The sequence below is a fragment of the Dermacentor andersoni genome, chromosome 2, assembly GCF_023375885.2.
Source record: "Dermacentor andersoni chromosome 2, qqDerAnde1_hic_scaffold, whole genome shotgun sequence".
Classification (NCBI taxonomy): domain Eukaryota; kingdom Metazoa; phylum Arthropoda; class Arachnida; order Ixodida; family Ixodidae; genus Dermacentor; species Dermacentor andersoni.
The window spans coordinates 212,593,653-212,613,191 of record NC_092815.1 but is presented as its reverse complement, the minus strand read 5'-3'; the positions used below and the strand labels follow the sequence as shown (position 1 = coordinate 212,613,191).

The following is a 19,539-nucleotide window of genomic DNA, read 5'->3' as shown; positions in this document are numbered from 1 at the left end:
ACGCGCCCAATAATATTGGGTGTTTTCTATAGACTCGCAGAACTGTTGAAAATTGCCTGCGGCAGACACCACAACTGGAATTATCTAAATGGATTACCGAAAGAGGTGGACGTTACTTGCGTGATAAATCAAAATGCGTTAATTGAATGAGTAACACAATTTTATTAATAACTAATTATTTTACGGCACATTGCAAGTAACGAATTGTAAGCCTGTGAGCTTTCAAGGCATATCTACTTGGAACGAATTCTGAGGATGGCACCAGTTTCGTGATAAGCGCCGTCAAATCGGCGGTAAAAATGCACTGCTGTTCGCCTTACTTTTTTAAGGGAACGCCGCTTAATGCATTGAATCACAAAAGTAACTGGAACGCCCATGTATTTCGCCGCACACATTGGCAACGAATATTTCGAAACTGGTGTCGTCCTGAGAAATCGTTCCCATCAGTACGCCGTGCGAACCCACGGGCTACAATTCGTAAATTACAATATTTGCTACAATTACTTAAAACTAAGTTAGTTCGATTTCGTTAATAATTCCATTACTCATTTTTATATTCCGCGCAATTTGCGCCCACCTCTTCGAGTAATCGATTTTGATGATTAGAATTGCAGTATAGGCCACAAGCGATTTTTAGAAATTGCGTATAGTCTAAAAAGAAAGAAAATTCGCGGTATATTGTTATACTTAAATCAGGACAATAAATTCGTAAAGTGCCTAAGGCGGAGCATGCCTCTTTATTATCTAGAAACAGTTCGCTGGGAAATTAATACGTCTGCGCAACGGAAGTCTCGAAGTCTCTTCACTTGCATCGGTTTTTCTCCCTGCACACTGCAACAACTGCTGTTGTCCCTTAAACAACTTCGAGTAGTGAATTCTCGAATTGAGTACGACCGAATGGCAAACGTTATTCGATTCGCATTCGAAATTTCGAATCTTGAAGGCCACCTGCAACGAAAATGTGTACCGTATAAAAAGCGTATAGTTTCGCATAGTGTAGGTATATAAAGCAGCCTTTGTGCAATTTTCTTTTTTTTTTGCGTTTGAAATACCGAGTGCAAGCCGTGACGAAAACCTCAAAATTATAGACACAAATAAATAAATAAATGCCGCCATTACCACTTGTAGGAAGTGGCGCAAAACCCAGAACGCGCGGCTTCCCGACATGACCTCCGAGATCGGGCGTTATCTGAGGTAGGTGTATCTGCGGCACGCTAAAAAACCCCGGAGACGACGTGCTCGGTCATATCCTCTAACTACCAGGTGCAAGCGTCGTCTGCTTAGGTGCTATTCAAAGGCTGGCAATAACAAAACTGCACTGTAATTACAAACCCCGCCGCTTTGCCAATAGTAGCTTTCAATAGTGTAAAGCACTTATTTATAGCGAATTAAGCAAAAGTGAAATTTCGTTGGCGCCATAAAGCAAGCAGTGCGCTGCGTTTCGCTCACTGGCTATGGTGTTGCACTACTAAGCACGAGCTCGCGGGATCAAGCTACTTGTGCCCCTCTTAAGGTATGCACGGTACAAATAAGGTGCATGTGCTAGATTCATTATTTTTGTATTTTCTTTGAAAGTCTATTCTGTTTGACTGTAATTCATATACTTCCTGTATGCCTTCTACAGGGGGCCCGAATCTATGTCAAGTGGAAACATTTCCACTTTTTGTTCGCGCCTTCCTCCATTACTTATGGAAATAAAACTGAAAATTAAAATACCGGCCGCGGCGGCCGCGTTTCGCTGGGAGCGAAACGAAAAACAACGTCATTGTCCCGCGCATTATTGTTTCGCGCACGTTAAAGATCCCCTAGTGATCAAAATTATTCCGGAGTTCCCCACCATGGTGTGCCTCATAATGAAATCGTGGTTTTGGCGGGTAAAAAACTCATATACTTCAATTCCATTGTTTCGCTCGCTCAGTCTGGGGACGTATTCTGGGACACTCCCTTTCGGCGATACTATGTCGCCTCGGACATCAGGTGCACGCTGATTGGCTGATTGAACACTACGTCACGCGAAGGCGACAGCGCAGCCGAAAGTGGTCGTACAAGAATACGTCCCCTGAAGAGCGCATGCAGTAATGCAAAGGTCACCTTTGTAGACTACCCGCCGTGGTTGCTCAGTGGCTATGGTGTTAGGCTGCTGAGCACGAGGTAGCGGGATCGAATCCCGGCCACGGCGGCCGCATTTCGCTGGGGGCGAAATGCGAAAACACCCGTGTACTTAGATTTAGGTGCACGTTAAAGAACCCCTGGTGGTCGAAATTTCCGGAGTCCCCCACTACGGCGTGCCTCATAATCAGAAAGTGGTTTTGGCATGTAAAACCCCACAATTTTAACCTTTGTAGGCTGATTGCATCGCACCATGTAATATGTACACGGACTGGGCACATTGCAAGGAGTAGCGACCGGTCTTTCACAGTACATGCGTCGGGTACACGGCCGACGGGATTCCACGATGGCGCGGCGCAAGCGGACACGACCTGCGATAAAGACGCACGTTACGTAAACAGCCGACAGAGAGAGGGGGCGCCGCGACGCGAAGCGATGTTTCAGACGCAGGCGAACGCAGCGGTCGCGCTGGTGACTGCTGCGCACAGCCTCCTCGGCTTACACCGACGATGCGCACAGCTAAGATGACCGCGTGACCGGTTAAAGACTTTCACCTTTTTTCTGGTTACGAAACAAAGGTAATTTTGATATGCCGCTCAAAGCAGCCCCTACGTGGCGCAGCATCGTTAAGAGGGCGCTCCTTAGCAATTACAGTAACCTTTCCTAATGCAGTATACCGATAACCGCACAATCACTCAAATTATAATTACAAGAAGCCCCATAAAGTGGAGCCTTCGATTCAATTATACTACTAATGGGCAACTACGGCCATTTTTCGGCCATGTCAACATAATACAATATGTAGCGAAGAAGACTGGCGCGCCCTATGGACGCACTATCATCATCAGCCCGCCGACGAAGAGGGGCTCGCGCTCTCGGCATAGAGAAAGAAATTCAACAAGAGGGGACACTCTTCAAAAACTGGCAACAGGAGACACGTCACGCCTAGTTTCAACTCCATCCGTTAGTTGACGCGAGCATCAGAAAAAAAGAATGTGAAATAAACTTCCAGACAACGTTTTATTTTTTTAATTCTTTCCCACTAAAAATGAAAAAGTTTTGCGTGTAAATGAACTTATACTTTGCAAATTCTTGTTGCGTAGCCTAGCAACAAGCTAGCGGCACGCCAGACGCGCGTGCATACGTCATGCGCTAGAGAAGCCGTAGGAGTGAGCGAGGCCGGCTGCGCATGTGAAGCTCACGCGCTCGGCGACCCGTCTCTTTTGGATGTAGCCCGTTTTTGGGGCTCCCGGCGTTCTCTTGTGTTGCGTCTGCATTTCGACACGGCACCGCTGCACTACTGGACTGAAGCAAGGTGAGGAACTTTGTTTGACAGTCTGCGACGCACTTCAAGCACATTTAGGCTTACTGCACAAAACTGAAACCTATGTAGTGACGCAGTTATCGAAAAACAGCTCCGCAGTCCAACCATAGTTAATATGAGTTAATCACTCGTACTGGGAGATGTTTGCGACGATTTCTATGAGCCCAAGCATAATTATAACTTATTTCGGTAGTTTTTGGGCACGCTCGCGCACCTGGCTTTCTGACGAAAAGCACCTTGGCCGTGTGACGCAGTTTCGCGTGTACTGAATCTTACCGGGACAAGTTTTGGCGCTTTCTCTGACCCCAGACATTATTGTAACTAATTTCACTACTTTTTGGGGTACTTTTGAAGCACAGTGGCCACGCTAGGCGTAGTGGCGCAGTTAGCGAAAAGCAGCTCGGCTGTTTGCCGCAGTTAGTTTCGCGTGTACTGAATCTTACTGCTAGAAGTTCGTGACGCATTCTCTGACCCGAAAAAGTATTGTAATTTATTTGGTAACTTTTTGGGATATCTTGAGGCATGCTCGCCACGCCTGGGGTTGTGAAGCTGTTAGCAAAAAAAAAAAAAAAAAAAAAAAAAAAAACCCAAGTCGGCCATAGTTAGTTAGTTTTGCGTGCACTGAATTTTAGTGGGACAAGTTTGTGACGAATTTTATAGCCTTGCAACAACATATACTTTATTTCGGTACTCGCGCTTGTCAAAAACGCGACGAGCGATTGCCGAGAGTGATAAGACGTGAGTGTTGCATGCACCGGCAGGACGCGTAAAAGATTACACGGAGGAGCAGCTCAAGAACATGACATTTATGTATTCTGAGCGACTGAAAACAGGTTTTGCACCCACGAATCTGTCTTGAGTGCGACTTGAAGGCATTCTGCGAGCGTGTAACATGGTCTGGCTGAGCCTGTGTTGTAGCCACCTCTGTGTACTTGGCGTACCATCGCGTCGACTGAGGCCAAATTGTTTTGGAAACGCGCAGTCACCCGTGTATTTGAGCGCTTAAAGTGCAGGAAATAATGCCCGGGACGGGAGGGGTGCTTGAAAATAGGATGTTTTGTTCAGATTTTATGGCATTGTTTGGGAGGAGTCTGCTGCGAAATGTACGTAAAAGTGAATTTATCTGTAATGCCGCTCATTCACCGCTTACGCACATTTCGCCTCTACACGCAAAACTCCTGTTAGGTCAATATACCAAAATAATACATGCTTGTAATTTACTTTCTTTCAGCTGATGGCATCCGGTGGAGCTTCGTACGGCAACGACTGCTGCTTACCTGGTGCCCCTACTTTGGATGAATGTAGAAGCCCGGAACGAGTATTTATACAGAACAAAATAAACATTTCATCATTTCAGAAGACGTCTTGCGTTTTCTTTATGAAATTGCACCTGACGGATTCGGCGGAGTCTTGTAAAGGTCGTTCGCAAACATTTTTACTAAATCATGAAGCGATTCCCCGCCAAGGCCACGCGGGGTTCAGAAGAAGCAAAAAATAAAAATAAATGCCGCGCCGAACAGCGGAGCCGGGGCGGCGTGTACCAACTGGTGTTCAAAACGCGCGCGCCCAAAACCGAAACCGGAAGGAGTCAATATCATCCGCTTGGTGCGCTACAGTCAATTCGGCCGCTGGGCTCTATGGGAGTGTCCGCTCTTGTTGAAATTTCTTTCTCTATGCTCTCGGTGTCTGACGCTCGACTCAGGCGGTCGCGGTCCCGACTGCTCAATAAACCGCATTACATATTTGGTGGAGCTGTGCTGGGTAGTACTTCCCCAACCACCCTGGAACTACGTAATCGGACACTGCCGGCCATCATGCCTGACGACGCCAGCCAAACAACACCTCCGGCATCGCCAACATTGATTTGTCCTGGCTCAGTGCGTCAACGCGATCCTCCGATCTTCAGCGGTTCCGACGAATACGACGTAGAAGATTGGCTCTCGACATATGAGCGGGTGAGTGCCCACAATAAATGGGACGATGCTGCGAAGCTCAGTTACGTGAACTTCTATCTCACGGGTGTCCCTAGCACGTGGTACCACAACCACGAATGCGACCTCAGCACATGGCCAGATTTCAAGGCGCGCATTACGCAAGTCTTCGGTCGCCCTGAGGTGCGGAAGCTCCGTGCCAAAGAGCGCTTGCGCAGCCGTTCCCAGCAACCCGGCGAAAACTTCACCAAGTACATAGAAGACGTTGTGGACCTTTGCAAGCGCGTAGATCCGTCGATGACTGAGTCTGACAAGATCCGTCACGTTATGAAGGGCATCGAAGACGACGCATTCCAAATGCTCCTCTCGAAAAGCCCGCGGACCGTGGTCGAAGTCGCTGAACTTTGTCAAAGCTACGACGAACTCAGGAGACAACGTCTACTCACTAGACATTCTTCGGTCACCGATACTTCCATTGCAAGTTTAGCTGCTGTGACTAACAACGACCATCTCCTCGGCGAAATCAAGGAATTTATACGCTCCGAAGTCACCCGCTAACTATCCCTACTCACCGCCGCCCCAGGGCCTACGCCGTCCTTGGCTCCTACGTTGCGTCAGATGCTCCAGGAACAAGTTTCCGAAACTATTCAGTCCCCTCGTGCAGCGCCACCATTGACTGTACCTCTAAGCTACGCCGAGGTTGCAGGACGACCACCTCCATCGACTTTTTCAGCACCACCGTTTGCTGCACCGCCACGTCCAATCCCTCCAGTGTACACCCCCAGATCACCAGCTAGCACGGGACCCTGGCGTACACCCGACAATCGCCCCGTGTGCTTCTTCTGTGGAATCCCTAGTGACGTGGCACGGCACTGTCGCCGTTGCTTATGGCTTCAAGGTAATGACCAACCTGTCCGCTTCTACGCTTCGCCAGCTTTGTCTTTCTTGCCACCAAATGACTCGCACTTGCCGTCTACGAGCAACGTCATTCCTTCTGCCCGTGATCATCGCTCGCCATCCCCTCGTCGCCGCTCACTTTACTTTCCCCCATGCGGCGGCGTCCGGCCCCATCGGAGCAGGAAAACTAGCTACCGCAGTTCAAGAGGCGAGAACTGCGTTCCAGTCGAACCACATAAAGCCTCGCTCTCTTCCGACGAACGTAATCGAAGTATCTGTAGAAGGAGTCGTCACACTCGCATTAGTCGACACAGGCGCCGCCGTTTCAGTAGTTACGGAAGAACTTTGCCGCAAGCTTCGAAAAGTAATGACGCCCTTATCTGCGCTGTCACTCCGGACAGCAAGTTCCCAGTGCATTACCACTGTTGCCGCATGTACCGTGCGCATCGTCATTCAAGGATACAGGTATACAGTCGATTTCGTCGTCCTCTCATCCTGTTCATACGACGTCATCTTGGGGTGGGACTTCCTTTCCGATCATCAGGCCATCATTGATTGCTCTCGCGCCGAAGTTGAATTTTCTCCGCTTCCCGATACCCGTTTACACGACTTTGACAATTTCGGAGACAAACTGGCCGTTACAGAAGACACCACGATCCCTCCGCACACTCCTGTGATTGCGAATGCCTGCTCTACATTGGCCACTGACACTACTGCCCTGTTTATCCCATCGGACATTTTTGTTCGCCGACGGTGTTCCCTTCCCTTCGCTGCCTTAACTGTCAGGGTGGCTACACGCGACTGCTCGTTTCCAACACTAAGGCCACGCCCCTCGTCTTACGTCGTGGCGAGTGCCTTGGACGTCTTCAGCCTGCCGACTCAGGGACCATCTTGACGCACCTCTTGACAACACCTGCTCAGACGTGAACTCGTTGACCTATAGCTTGCCTTGTTCCCAGCCTACGCAAGGCGTCTTCCATAGCTCAGTAGATGCCCTCCTGAGCCCTACGCAGCGTTCGTAGCTTCTCAGCCTTCTACGGAAATACCAATCTACGTTCGACTTTTAACAAGCTTCACTAGGCCGCACATCGACTGTACGTCACGAGATCGACACCGGCACCCACGCACGACTGCGCCAGAGGCCTTATCGTGCATCACCCGCGGAGCGCCGTGTTATTGAAAATCAAGTAAGCGAAATGCTTGAGTGTGGAGTGGTTCAACCCTCTAATAGTCCCTGGGCGTCACCTGTAGTCCTGGTTAAGAAAAAAAGATGGCTCAATTCGATTTTTCGTCGACTACCGCCGTCTTAATAACAGAACTCGCAAAGACACATAACTCGCATGCTCCACTCTCCACTCACACCCGCTATGCAGAAACTACGGCACTGCAAACAGCGACAGCCCGCGACATTGCGTCCTTCCTCCTGCATCACTTCATACTGCGTCATGGGGCACCACGGGAACTCCTGAGTGACAGAGAGCGTGCGTTTCTATCCGAAGTCCTTAACGCCCTTCTGACCGCGTGCCATACCGTCCATCGCACCACTACAGCTTATCATCCGCAAACGAACGGCATAACAGAACGGTTCAATCGTACTTTGGGCGACATGCTATCTATGTGAATTACATCGGATCATACCAACTGAACCGCCATATGTTACGTACGCCTATAACGTCGCTTCACATGCCACAGCGGGATTTTCGCCATTCTTTCTCGTCTATGGCCGTGAACCTACCTGTACGCTCGACACCAATCTCCCCTACCGGCGTGACCCATCAGAGGGCACTCCTCTGTCTGAAGCCTCCAAGTATGCCGAAGAATGCCGTCAGATGGCCCGACCTCCCTGCACCTACCAGCCGGACTCACTAGTCTGGCTTTGGATACCTTCAAGCACCCCTGGTCTATCCTCTAAACTCCTCGCTCGATACCACGGTCCCTACCGCGTCGTACAACAGACGACGCCAGTCAACTACGTCGTCGAGCCGCTAACGCCATTTACTGACTTGAGGCGTCGCGGATGCGAGACAGTGTACGTCCACAGGCTTAAACCTTATTCGACCCCCTTATCTGCGCTTCTCCTTGAGTCGCCAGGATGGCGACTTCTTCTCCAGGGGGCAGTTGTAACGAAGAAGACTGGCGCGCCCTATGGACGCACTATCATCATCAGCCCGCCGACGAAGAGGGGCTCGCGCTCTCGGTGTCTGACGCTCGACTGAGACGGTCGCGTTCCTGACTGCTCAATAAACCACATTACCTAGCAAATTAAAAGTCGCGCGCGTTACCGTTTTATTCAAAGGAGGCAACAAAAATGACCCAAATAATTACCGTCCTATTTCGGTATTGCCTCTGTTTTCGAAGTTAGCTGAGCGTATACTCTATAGGCGATTAAACAATTTCTTACAAGCTAAACATCTTATCTGCCCCCAACAGTATGGCTTTCAGGCCGGTAAATCAACAGAATCTGCTCTGTTAGATATTAAAAACTCTATAATTAACAATTTTGAAACTAAGCTTTTTTCTGTTGAAATTTTCCTCGACCTGCGCAAAGCTTTCGATTCTGTGCAACATACAATACTGCTCCATAAATTAAAGGCTTACGGGATCCGTGGAGTGGCAAATTCACTTTTGGAAAGTTATCTAACTGCACGGATACAGTACACTCAGATTCATGATGTAAAATCCAGTTTTGGTATGATAAAATTCGGTGTCCCTCAGGGTTCAATTCTGGGACCACTTTTATTTATTCTCTATATTAATGACATTGTAAACATTCCATTAACTCCTAATATCATGATGTATGCCGACGATACTAATGTCTTTTTTTCCGGCTCCAGTCTCCAAGTACTTGAACACCAATGTAATACCTGGCTTGAGGAGTTAGCGGTTTGGCTCTATGTTAATCAACTTCAATTAAACGTAAACAAAACAAAGTTTATGCTCTTCCATCCAAAAAACAGAACATTATATCATCACATCAAACTATTTTTTAATGACTTAAACATCGAGCAAGTTCATAGTTGCCGGTTCCTTGGTGTGTTTTTTCGTAGCGATTTGGGTTGGAGTGATCATATAAACTACATTAGACTAAAAATGGCCAGATCTATTTATGTTATTTATCGTGTTAGACATCTCCTCCCACTACAAGTTAAAAAACAGTTATATTTTGCCCTTGTTCAGTCTCACCTGGTGTATTGCAACCTAGTGTGGGGTACATGCAACAAAACTGATTCACAGAAATTGCTTTCTCTCCAGAAAAGAGCTCTACGTTTATTAAGTTCAAGTTCATCTGTTGAAGCTAATCTTTTCGAAACATTTCATGTTCGCAATTTCTTTCATTTATACAATTTTAGTTTGGCTCTTCACATTTTTTATAAAGTCAAACATGACTTTAACTCCTTTTCTAATACTTATAATTCGAGAAACGTTGCGTATGGTCTACGTTCCGTTGCCCTATCTACTGCAAGACCCAGAACAAATTATGGTAAACAAACAACCGATTATGAAATTATAACATTGTGTAATGCCTACCAGTCTGTTACTCAGATTGCTTTAGAAAGTTATAGTGTGTCTGTATTTAAGAAAAAACTGACGATTCTTTTCCCCCCCGGTTAAATTTCAGCTAATTCTGTATACTTAGTTTTTTTGAATGTGCATATTATGAAATGTTTTGTTTATTGTTAATGGATATTTATTATTGTCTATCATTAACTATTTTCTATTGTGATCATGTTTGCTCATTGTTTTTCTTTTGTCCATTCAGCCCCCGTTTCCATGATGTGTGATCGGGGTTTAGGCCTTGTCAGGAGGTATGCTTGGTCTACCTCCTTTAGCCTCACCTCGAGGGCATATTGTATTGTATATAATATGGCCAAATATCAAGGTTCCCGAGACCCTCCTCTCACGCGTCTGATAGTAGAATTGCTCTACAAGGGGGGTAAATATTCGCAATAGGGCGAGGCATGTCTCCGCTGCAGGAAACATCCAGAGACGACTCAGCACATTGCTGGGATTTGGTGGTTGAACAGGCACTTGTAGGTTGAGAACGCACGTGCGAAAAAAAAAAAAAAAAAAAACCCGCTGCTTTATTTCCTACGTCTCGGCCGGGGTACCGCCTTCGTCAGGGAATACGTGAAATGGTAAGGCGTTGTCCTTAAATACGTACATGTCATAGAGGGCCCCACCATGCGCTTATCCACTGCCAACACACATTGTTGCTGTAAGGAGCTTGCACTCGTGACGTATCAACAGTACATGTCAAAAAAAAAAAAAGAGCAACGGGATGGCCGTAATAGGTTCGCAGAGCTACACTATATAAGCAAAAAAAGAAAAAAAAACATGGTTTACAGAAAAGATGGCACCAGGTTAAATATAGAAAGAATAAATTAAAAAATGCACGGCGAGATACTTCTAACCGGTTCCTAAGGCAACACTGTATACAAGAAAAACAAGGTTAACAGAAAAGATGACACGTGGTTGGAAAAAAAAGACGAAAAATAAAAGAAACAACCATGACAGGACAGATGTTTGCTGTAAAGTGACTGCAGCCGTCGCGAGTCATCAGTACACATGTCAAACGTGGTAGAAGTGCACCACGGGACGGGACGGTTGTAACAGCAGGTTTGTAGAGCAACAAATGTCACAAAGACATGGGTTTACAAATGAGCTTATGAAAAAAAGGTGTGTACACAAGTTTCGATAAAGAATGTGACAACAATAATTCCTGAACATCACTCATTCTAGGTTAAATGAAACGACACATCAGCAACCAGAAGATTGTATGCGGCGAATCGCGCGCGTGTGTAGGGTGTGCGAACGTGGCATAAACTGCGCGATGAAAAGCGAGATGTTTAGTCTGAAGGAAACGAGTATGCGATTCTCCATTTCGCGGACAAAACGGCCAATGCGCCCGCGTTCTCGTTAATCCCAGAAGCTACGGCACGAAATTTACGACTTAGAAATGATTTGCGAACCTCCCTTTCGCGGTGCGATTTGACACCAGGTTCAAGTTTGGTGGCAGCTTGTCGAAAGAGTGGCCCGGGATAGTGACATGTTTGGATAGCGGAAGATTAGTAAAGCTCACGGAATGCCATCTATGACTGTTAAACCGCAATCTAAAGGCTGTTTCCGTTTGTCCAATGTACTGCAGCTTGCTCGCTGAGCGTTCCAGCATATACATAACATTGGTCGTGTCACAGTCGAAGTTACCTTTTATCTTAAGGCTCATAAAATGCGGTGTTCATAAAATTCAGCGAAGTTGTCATGTAAGCGCAAACCTTGCGCTGTGACTTGTTGCAGGGATGACAGCCTGTGTGAATAGGTCTTGCTGTTTAGAAGACGTTAATGTGTCGCGTACATATTTTTGATCCTCAGTAAACTGCGTGCGGCGGCTACGGAAACACGTCTCTGAGCTGATTACTCTGCATGGGTATGTTATGTTTTTTAAGGATGACATTAACGTTTGGTATCGATGCAGAGTGTGCTAAAACTAAATTGGTATGCCTTCGTTGCTCAACCCGTTTATCCAGTCTGAGAAAGGAAATGTGGTCTAGTGCATCGGCTCGCTTCATCGCGTCATTCACAGTTAGGAGCGGATACTTCTGCATTACCAGGGCATGGCGGAGTCTATCGCAGTTATGAATAAAATCGGAGTGTTCGGAACACAGACTCTCGTAAAAAAAGTCGGAGTTTCGCCCGAAAGGCGAAGCATCGGTTGCGATAGCAAATTAGTAGACTGCTATTCGAAATAAGGATAGTAGTTTTATCAGCCGCAGAAACTTGGAAACATCATTCGCTTATTAACTGAATTAACAAAAGCACGGCATCAGCGCGCGCAAGCAAACACGCACACGTCACACTCGATGAGCGAGTCGCTTTCAAAAACGCTGGTCGAGCAAGCGCGGCAGCAGCAGCGAGCGAAGTGGCCTTCGTGCGGTCTATCATCGCTTCAACGCAAGAGCGGCGAGAACACAGCGCGCACAAAGGTATCAGCCCTCCGCAGATGTCTTTCAAGCAGACTTTCAAGATAAGCACGCACGACCGCGCGCGGCCGTGCAAAGTACGCACTTGTTGGCGGAGTCCAAGCAGTCTCCCCCCTCTCTCCCTCCCTCCCTTCCCATCCGCGCTGCCTCCCCGCTTTCTTCCGTATATGGCACGCGAGATTTCGCCGCGATTCCCCTTGCGCCCATTCGCGAAATGCGCAGCTGCTGCCGCAGCACAACACTGCCCCACCTCCCTGCCTTCCCCCCCGGCCTTTCGCGCGACGACGGCGCGTTTGCTCCCCGCTTCCCTCCTTCACGCGCGCCATATGGAGCTGCGATTGTCGGCTTCCCTCGCGATTGTCGGCTTCCCTCGCGTGCGTTCACTCCCACATACAACATACGACGCGCGGCGATGACGTCATCGTCTTTGGACTTTATACGGAACACGACGGCGACGGCAAGAATGCGCCTGGAGTGTCCATAAAATTGTCATCGCAATAAAACATGTATACTTTGCGAAATTCATGTTACATTTGGAAGGGTTCCGACAGATCGAACGCACTAAATGTCAGGAGTACCTTGTTATTTTCTATGAAACAATAGAATAGTCATTCCGCATCCACAAATTCTGCAAGGATACTTCACTGTCCATTGGTTTAAGCGCAAGAATCACCTGTTCGTTGCCACTTCGGGTAGCAAAGCAGCTCTATTGTACGTTAGTGTGCTCACGTATTCATTATTGTTTGTTAACTTAGGGCACTACCACTAAGTCAAATGCAGAATGTATTCATAGACTACAAAATAAGGGCACCGATAATCGAAGGCCTCCCACGCCGCACGCTCATTCCGCATCCCTCTACCACACGCAGAACATTCTACGTTTGAATATATTTTCTACAAAAAAAAAAAAAAAATCGGTGCCATTCCACTCTGTGAAGAAGGATGACCAGCGAAGCTGTGTATGTGGGCCCCCTTATGACGAACTGTACCTCCGCCGCGGGTCGGCCCGACATTGCACTATCTACCGTATTTTTTTCTATACAGCGGACAAGATAGTAGAGAAAGAAGCCCTTAACAGCTTCGCTATAAAAACTGCGCCATTTATTTACGACCAAATGATCAAACGCGCATGCAATCCGTGAAGCTTATTTTCGAAAACAACGTGTACCTGTAGTTTCAGGCGCACTACCAACTACGGCGAGGGAATCCGGATAAATTATGGCAGGCAAAAACGTACACCCGCGATTGCTCAGCTGCTAAATACAAGCGTTATTTATAACCACCATGGTAGAAGAATGCCGCGCAGTAGCGCTTTTCAAAAAGAAGATGCATGCTTATCTACTCCCGCTTCATATGCCAACATTCTTTATATTTTTATGGTCTGTGCTCTTTCCAGAAGGATTTTACATAGTTGCGATGCGCGATGGCACGCACACGTGTTCGAATGTGACATTTGATCTCAGTCTGCTTTCTGATTTGTTGTTCTCTTGAAGCGTTTACGACCCTATTGCTGCAACCAAGATTTTGTCAATTTCATTTGTACGAGAAGTTTGTGAAATGCTGCCTAATGGCGCACTTTTTTTATTTATAGACGTAAAATTACGTGTGCTTCTTTTATTGCTATATTGTTAAATACAGCATACTGCGCTGAGCAGTGTGCAATTTGGTGGCCATGGCGGCTTTTGCATGCTGGCAGCCATTTAGTTGCCCTTTTGCCACTCATGCCCACACAACCACCATGTAAAACAGCTTGTATGTATGAATAAGTGAATGAATAAACTTACTAAAAAATATCTACCTGTTCAATTATTAAAGATCCGATGACAGTAGACCTTGCCTAAATATGTTGGCAACGTAAATTTTAAACTCCTACGACAACAATGAGAGCAACAGGAATGACGGGGGCATAAAGAACGAAAATGCATCATCGGCATCATCATCAGCCTGTTTTATGTCCACTGCAGGACGAAGGCCTCTCGCTGCGATCTCCAATTATCCCTGTCCCTCGCCAACCGAATCCAACTAGCGCCCGTGAATTTCCTAATTTCATCGCTCCACCTAGACTTCTGCCGCCCTCGACTGCGTTTCCCTTTTCTCGGTACCAATTCTTTAACCCACATGGTCCAACGGTTATCTAACCGGCGCATTACATGACCTGCCCAGCTCCATTCTTTCTCTCTTGATGTCAACTAGAATATCGTCTATACCCGTTTGCCCGCTGATCCAAACCGCTTTCTTTCTGTCTCTTAACGTTAAGCCTAGCAATCTTCGTTCCATCGCTCTTTGTGCGGTTCTTAACTTGTTCTCAAGCTTCTTTGTCAGTCTCCAAGTCTCTGCCCCATCTGTCAGCACTGGTAAAATGCACTGATTGTACACCCTTCTTTTCAATGATAATGGCAAGTTTCCAGTCAGGAGCTGACAATGTCTGTCGTATGCGATCCAACCAAAATGTATGACGGCACATCGGCGTGCGCCTTGTTTTCTCATTTCGTTTCATTTTGAAAGATAAACGTGTGCATCAACTCAAGCAGCTAACTAGCCAGTCTCATATCACTTGAACAGACAGTAACTGCAGATGCGTTATCTTTGCGATTTACCTTCGTGTCAATCATGTAAAACGGCCAGACGTGTGTGTCACTTGGTGAGAGTGAGTCACCCGGATGCCTTGCTCTGAAGCACACCGCGTAACGACATTCATGCGAGAGCACTGATTGTCATGGCTTACTCGTTGTCCAAGAAGCCGGTGCTGCCTCAGTCGCTTTTTAACAGACATCAGAGGCAAATTTACATATTAACATATAAGCTCGTTCGACAAGGCTGCAAGCCACATTCTCTCGCACCAGCTTAAAATCGAGAGCAGTCTGTCGTAGGCAGCAGTCGTAGATTGTAACGATTACTTTCATGAAGAAAAAAAAAAATAGCGATAGACGTGAAGCGCTGCGACGCACGCCAAGGACGCGGGCGACGGCTTCGGGTGACGAACCGGGCCGTCGTTCGTTCTTGTCAATCGATTCTGGAAATCTAGAATTCGCCGCGAATCGCCCGGAACTGCTATGAGCGACTAGCCAATACCATGAAGCCGGAACTGGACGTCCTGCATCAGCCACGAACTACCGATTGTCGCACGGAACGAGCAAACGACCAAATTTTCATACGTGCAAGGATAAGAACCTACTGCAAGACCTTCCGAGATACTTTATGCTGCTCTGCACAGCAAAACAAATCAATTAAAATTATTAGAGCATGTGTCAGGCCAGATTCGGCGCGTACTTGCTGCCCTCATACCGGCAACACCGGGGTGACATCGCTCAATGTGGTCGCTCGCGTGGGGTCCCACTTGCAGGCGACGAGCGAACGCGACAGCCAACACCGTCGCTTGTCGATGTCGCGTGCAAGATCACTTAATTGCATGGGGTTTAGTTCAAGGATCCAATGCAAATATGTATAGCCTCGTCCTGTTATTTCGTTATATCTACAGCTAACTCAAAATGACATGTTATTCAATTAATATACAGAGATTGATCCGACGAAAACATCAGCGCAGCTGCAGTGCTCAACGGGAAGCTAACAAACGCGGTTATCCTAAACCGACGGTAAGTGGAGCACGAAGGAACTAGTGCTGTTCCGAATTTCGCAGCCGCTTTTTATCGGGCTCCGACTATATGCATGCAGCTGCAATCAACGGGAGAACGTACACCGCTGCTACCGCGTGCTACCATCTGGCCTTAAAATGCAGCGCATATGTGCGACCGTTGCGAACGATGCGCTGCAAAGCTAAACGCAGAAATCGCGTCGCTAGACGCCGTCTGCAAAGCAGCATCTGCAGTTACGTCACAGCCTCGGTGTGCCCGAAGGACGCATCTATTCGCGGCGACTGTCGCGCTGACACATTCGCTAGGAAAAGGCAACGGCGGAGGCGGAAGCGAATGATTCTGCTACCTCTGCCATCTCGCGAGAGAGAGAGAGAGATGCGGCAAAGAAAGCAGTGGAGCAGGAAACGCGATCTTCTGGTATTGCCGCCGTCGCCGCTGCAAAGTTTATCGCTCGACACGCGGAAACGCGCACACCACTGGCCGAGGCCGGCGGCGTTTTCTGCGACGTGAAGCTACAACCTACGGATCGATACCACTGCTGCTACCGATCAACGCCAGCAGAGAGTTCGTGTAACGTAGTACATCGGAGACGCCGGCATGTCAACACCTGCGCAGCAAGTGCTTCCTACAAACGCAAAACCGAGTCCGGAAAGAAAAATCGCCGCATAAACGCGGGCGCAGCAGACGGCCAAAGAAGGCCGACGAACGGGGAGCTTTTCCCTCCACTTTTTTGAGGCGCAGCATCGCGTTCGAATGCGATCTTTCGAGACGAGCTCGCGCGCAGCAGTGACATGTATTTATGGTGTAGCTTGCTCACCTATGTCAATCGCGAAGCGCTTGGCGTTCTTGAGGTTCCTGAAGACGGCGAGCTGCTCGGGCAACTGGATGCTCCGGGCCCGTCGCACTTCCGTTCCTGTCGTGGAGGGAGCGGCTGCTGTGTTGTCCATCGCGGACGACGGCACTGCTGACGTTGAAGGCATGGAACGCGACACTACTGGCACTCGGACACGGCGCGCCCGGGCTCATAGGGAACACCCGGCCAGAAAGAACGCCGCACACACTGCACCACCAACACCTTCCGCGAACGTTTCACTATGCGCTGAGAACGCGAGCCAGAGGCCACAACGCTGCACCGACCGAGAAGACGGTATCTTGCAGTTCCACTAGTCGCTTCTCCTACGAAAGTAATCCGGACGAAGCCGTTATTGCTGCGAACAATGGGCTGTTGGCTGTTTTTCCGCACCGACGCCGCAAAGCACACGGCAGCGTCCAACAATGCGACCAGCACCACCACGATCGCTCAAGACACTGTTAGAATGAACAACAGACGCAGGCAACCCAGTAGCGGGCACAGCTGATGCATGCGTTGCTGCCTGCTACGTACCCGAACGGCAAGGATAACGATTGCGTCGCCATCTCTACGACAAGAGGCAAACTAACGCCGCTTACTGTGCCATCTGCCGGACTTACGGAGAAATAGAGTGCGTCGTCTGCTTAAGGCGTCGCCTGCCATAGGACAATAGCAGTGAACACCCTACCCTCTCCCGTTTACTGTCAGCAGCAAATGAAACTCGACAATAAGTAAATGGAGACACACACACACACGAACCGTCATTTTGCAGCTAAACTTGCGAGACAAGTTTCATCCCAACAACTAGGCGTCTAAGCGATAATCAATTTTATTCATACTGCTTATCTTGAAGACGTATATATATATATATATATATATATATATATATATATATATATATATATATATATATATATATATACATATATATATTGCTTTTGATATGGCATCTTTTAGTTAGTTTTTTTTTAACCTATTCCATTGTTAGCATCACCTGTTCCAGGGACCTTTTGTTTCACTGTGTAAATCATCAATTTGTACTGTGTATTTCAGTAGTCGTGTAATCGGGAACCGAATTTTGCGGAACGCTCAAAAACGCACTTTGAATGAGTCTGACTGACGATCTGAGACAGATATTGAGGTAAGATGAGGTATACAAATGGAGTCGAATAAATGAAGAAAAGAAAATCCCAAGAGAGAGAAAACTTTTATTGTCATGTTTTAGTGGAGCTTTCTTTCCCAGCGGTGTGGGCTAGCGTGGCGTCTGCTTTGCCGCGACGCTATCAGCCCATTCCGCCAAACGTATCTGGTCTTGCGGGTTGGAAGTTTTCGTCTTTTTCTCCCACTCGTCATGTGAGGGAGCTCGCCTAAAGAGTTCTCTCGGGGGAGGGTTCTTTTGGCATCCCCACAAGATGTGATCTTGGTCCGCAAGGAGACAGCTACAATGTTTGCAGTTTGGTGGATATTCACCACCGGTCATTGCAGCTAGCCTTTTTGGACTAAGTACAGATCTAGTCTGTACTCTCCTGAGTTTAGTGGCCTGTATTCTTGTCAGTGTCTCGTGCGGAGATGGATATATTCGCCTGGATTCGCGGTAATAAACGGTCATTTCGTTGTAGGTGTGGATACCTTCATGTCGGTCAACCCCGTCGGGCAAGCCCACCTCCTGGTTACTAGCTGCTCGGGCGGCTAGGTGGGCGGCCTCAGTGCCAGGGTTGCCCGCATGAGCGGATGATGATGATGATGTATGGGGTTTTATGGCGCAAGGGCCAGGAATGGCCAAAGAGCGCCATGTCTGTGGTAGTGGGTGTGCAGTGTAACTATGATTACTATGAAATTGGTGTGACGTGGCTGTAAAGGGGCCTTAAAATATACGCTCTACATTGCGTAAAATCTGTGTAATAAAATTATGGCGATGACATATGACCTGTACTATGAGCATTTCGATGCATTTAAAAAGAATGATACAATAGGTAAAATATATCAGATTAGGATAAATGCTAGAGCACTACTGCCTCCTTAGAGCCCTTGAAACACAAGGGTCTGGAGGCATGTGCTATATCGTACAACTATCCCAGCGGCATCCTCTAAAGAGAGGAAGCGCTAGGAATGCATGGGGCTAATAACATGTAGGACCACATCTCTCAGAAAACCTAGGACTGTGTCTGTGTTAAAAAGCGGTTCTGGGCCGAGGAACATTACTGGATGGAGAGGGATGTGCTGTCTGTAAGCTAAGGAAAAATGTTGCGTTCTTTCAAATTCGGCTTCGCGACACTCCAGAAGGACGTGGAGCACGGTCAGCCTCTCCCCGCATCTACCACAGGTTGGAGGCTCACTTCCGGTTAGTAGAAAATTATGGGTGCCAAACGTGTGTCCTATTCTGAGCCGACAGAATAGGACATCTGTTCGGCGCGATTTTGTAGTAGAGGGCCAGAATCCTAACTGTGGTTTTATCAGGTGGAGCTTATTATTCGTTTCCGCGTCCCACATGCGTTGCCAGTGGTCCCGCAATCTCCTTCGCAAGAAAGGCCTCAGATCTGTGACAGCCACCGCAGCGGTAGGGTTAACAGTTTGCGATGCGATTGACGTGGCCATCTCGTCCGCCAGAACATTACCCTCAATGCTCCTGTGGCCAGGCACCCAGCATATAATGATACGCTGGTTAGATATGTACGCTTTACACAAGACGGTGTAGAGTTCACTAAGTACAGGATTTTTGTGTGTATAGACTGACATCAAGGCCTTCACGACGCTTAGGGAGTCTGTATAGATCGCTGCTTTTGAAAGTTTTGATCTTCTTATATGTTTCACGGCAGAGAGTAATGCGTAGGCCTCGGCCGTAAAAATGCTTGTTTCG

The 19,539-nt window shown here is 47.7% G+C and overlaps 1 protein-coding gene and 1 long non-coding RNA gene across 4 annotated transcripts in view; one reads left to right on the top strand and one right to left on the bottom strand.

The window, feature by feature from the left end:
* The window catches only part of LOC126540163 (4'-phosphopantetheine phosphatase), a 190,969-nt gene extending 173,733 nt beyond the window's left edge, over positions 1-17,236 (bottom strand). Inside the window, exon 1 of one of the 3 annotated variants that reach the window (XR_011892904.1) lies at positions 16,650-17,236. Coding sequence is in view for 2 of the 3 variants with exons in the window: in XM_072286618.1 (XP_072142719.1) it covers positions 16,650-16,812 (163 nt within the window). In the remaining variant the exon portion in view is untranslated. The remainder of the gene's footprint in view (positions 1-16,649) is intronic. The other 2 variants (XM_072286618.1, XM_050186949.3) reach the window with 2 other exon arrangements.
* On the top strand, positions 3,276-4,792 carry LOC140216214 (uncharacterized). Its single transcript, XR_011892905.1, has 2 exons — positions 3,276-3,424; positions 4,665-4,792. It is a non-coding gene; the product is annotated as an uncharacterized lncRNA (long non-coding RNA).
* Positions 17,237-19,539: the final 2,303 nt, after the last annotated feature.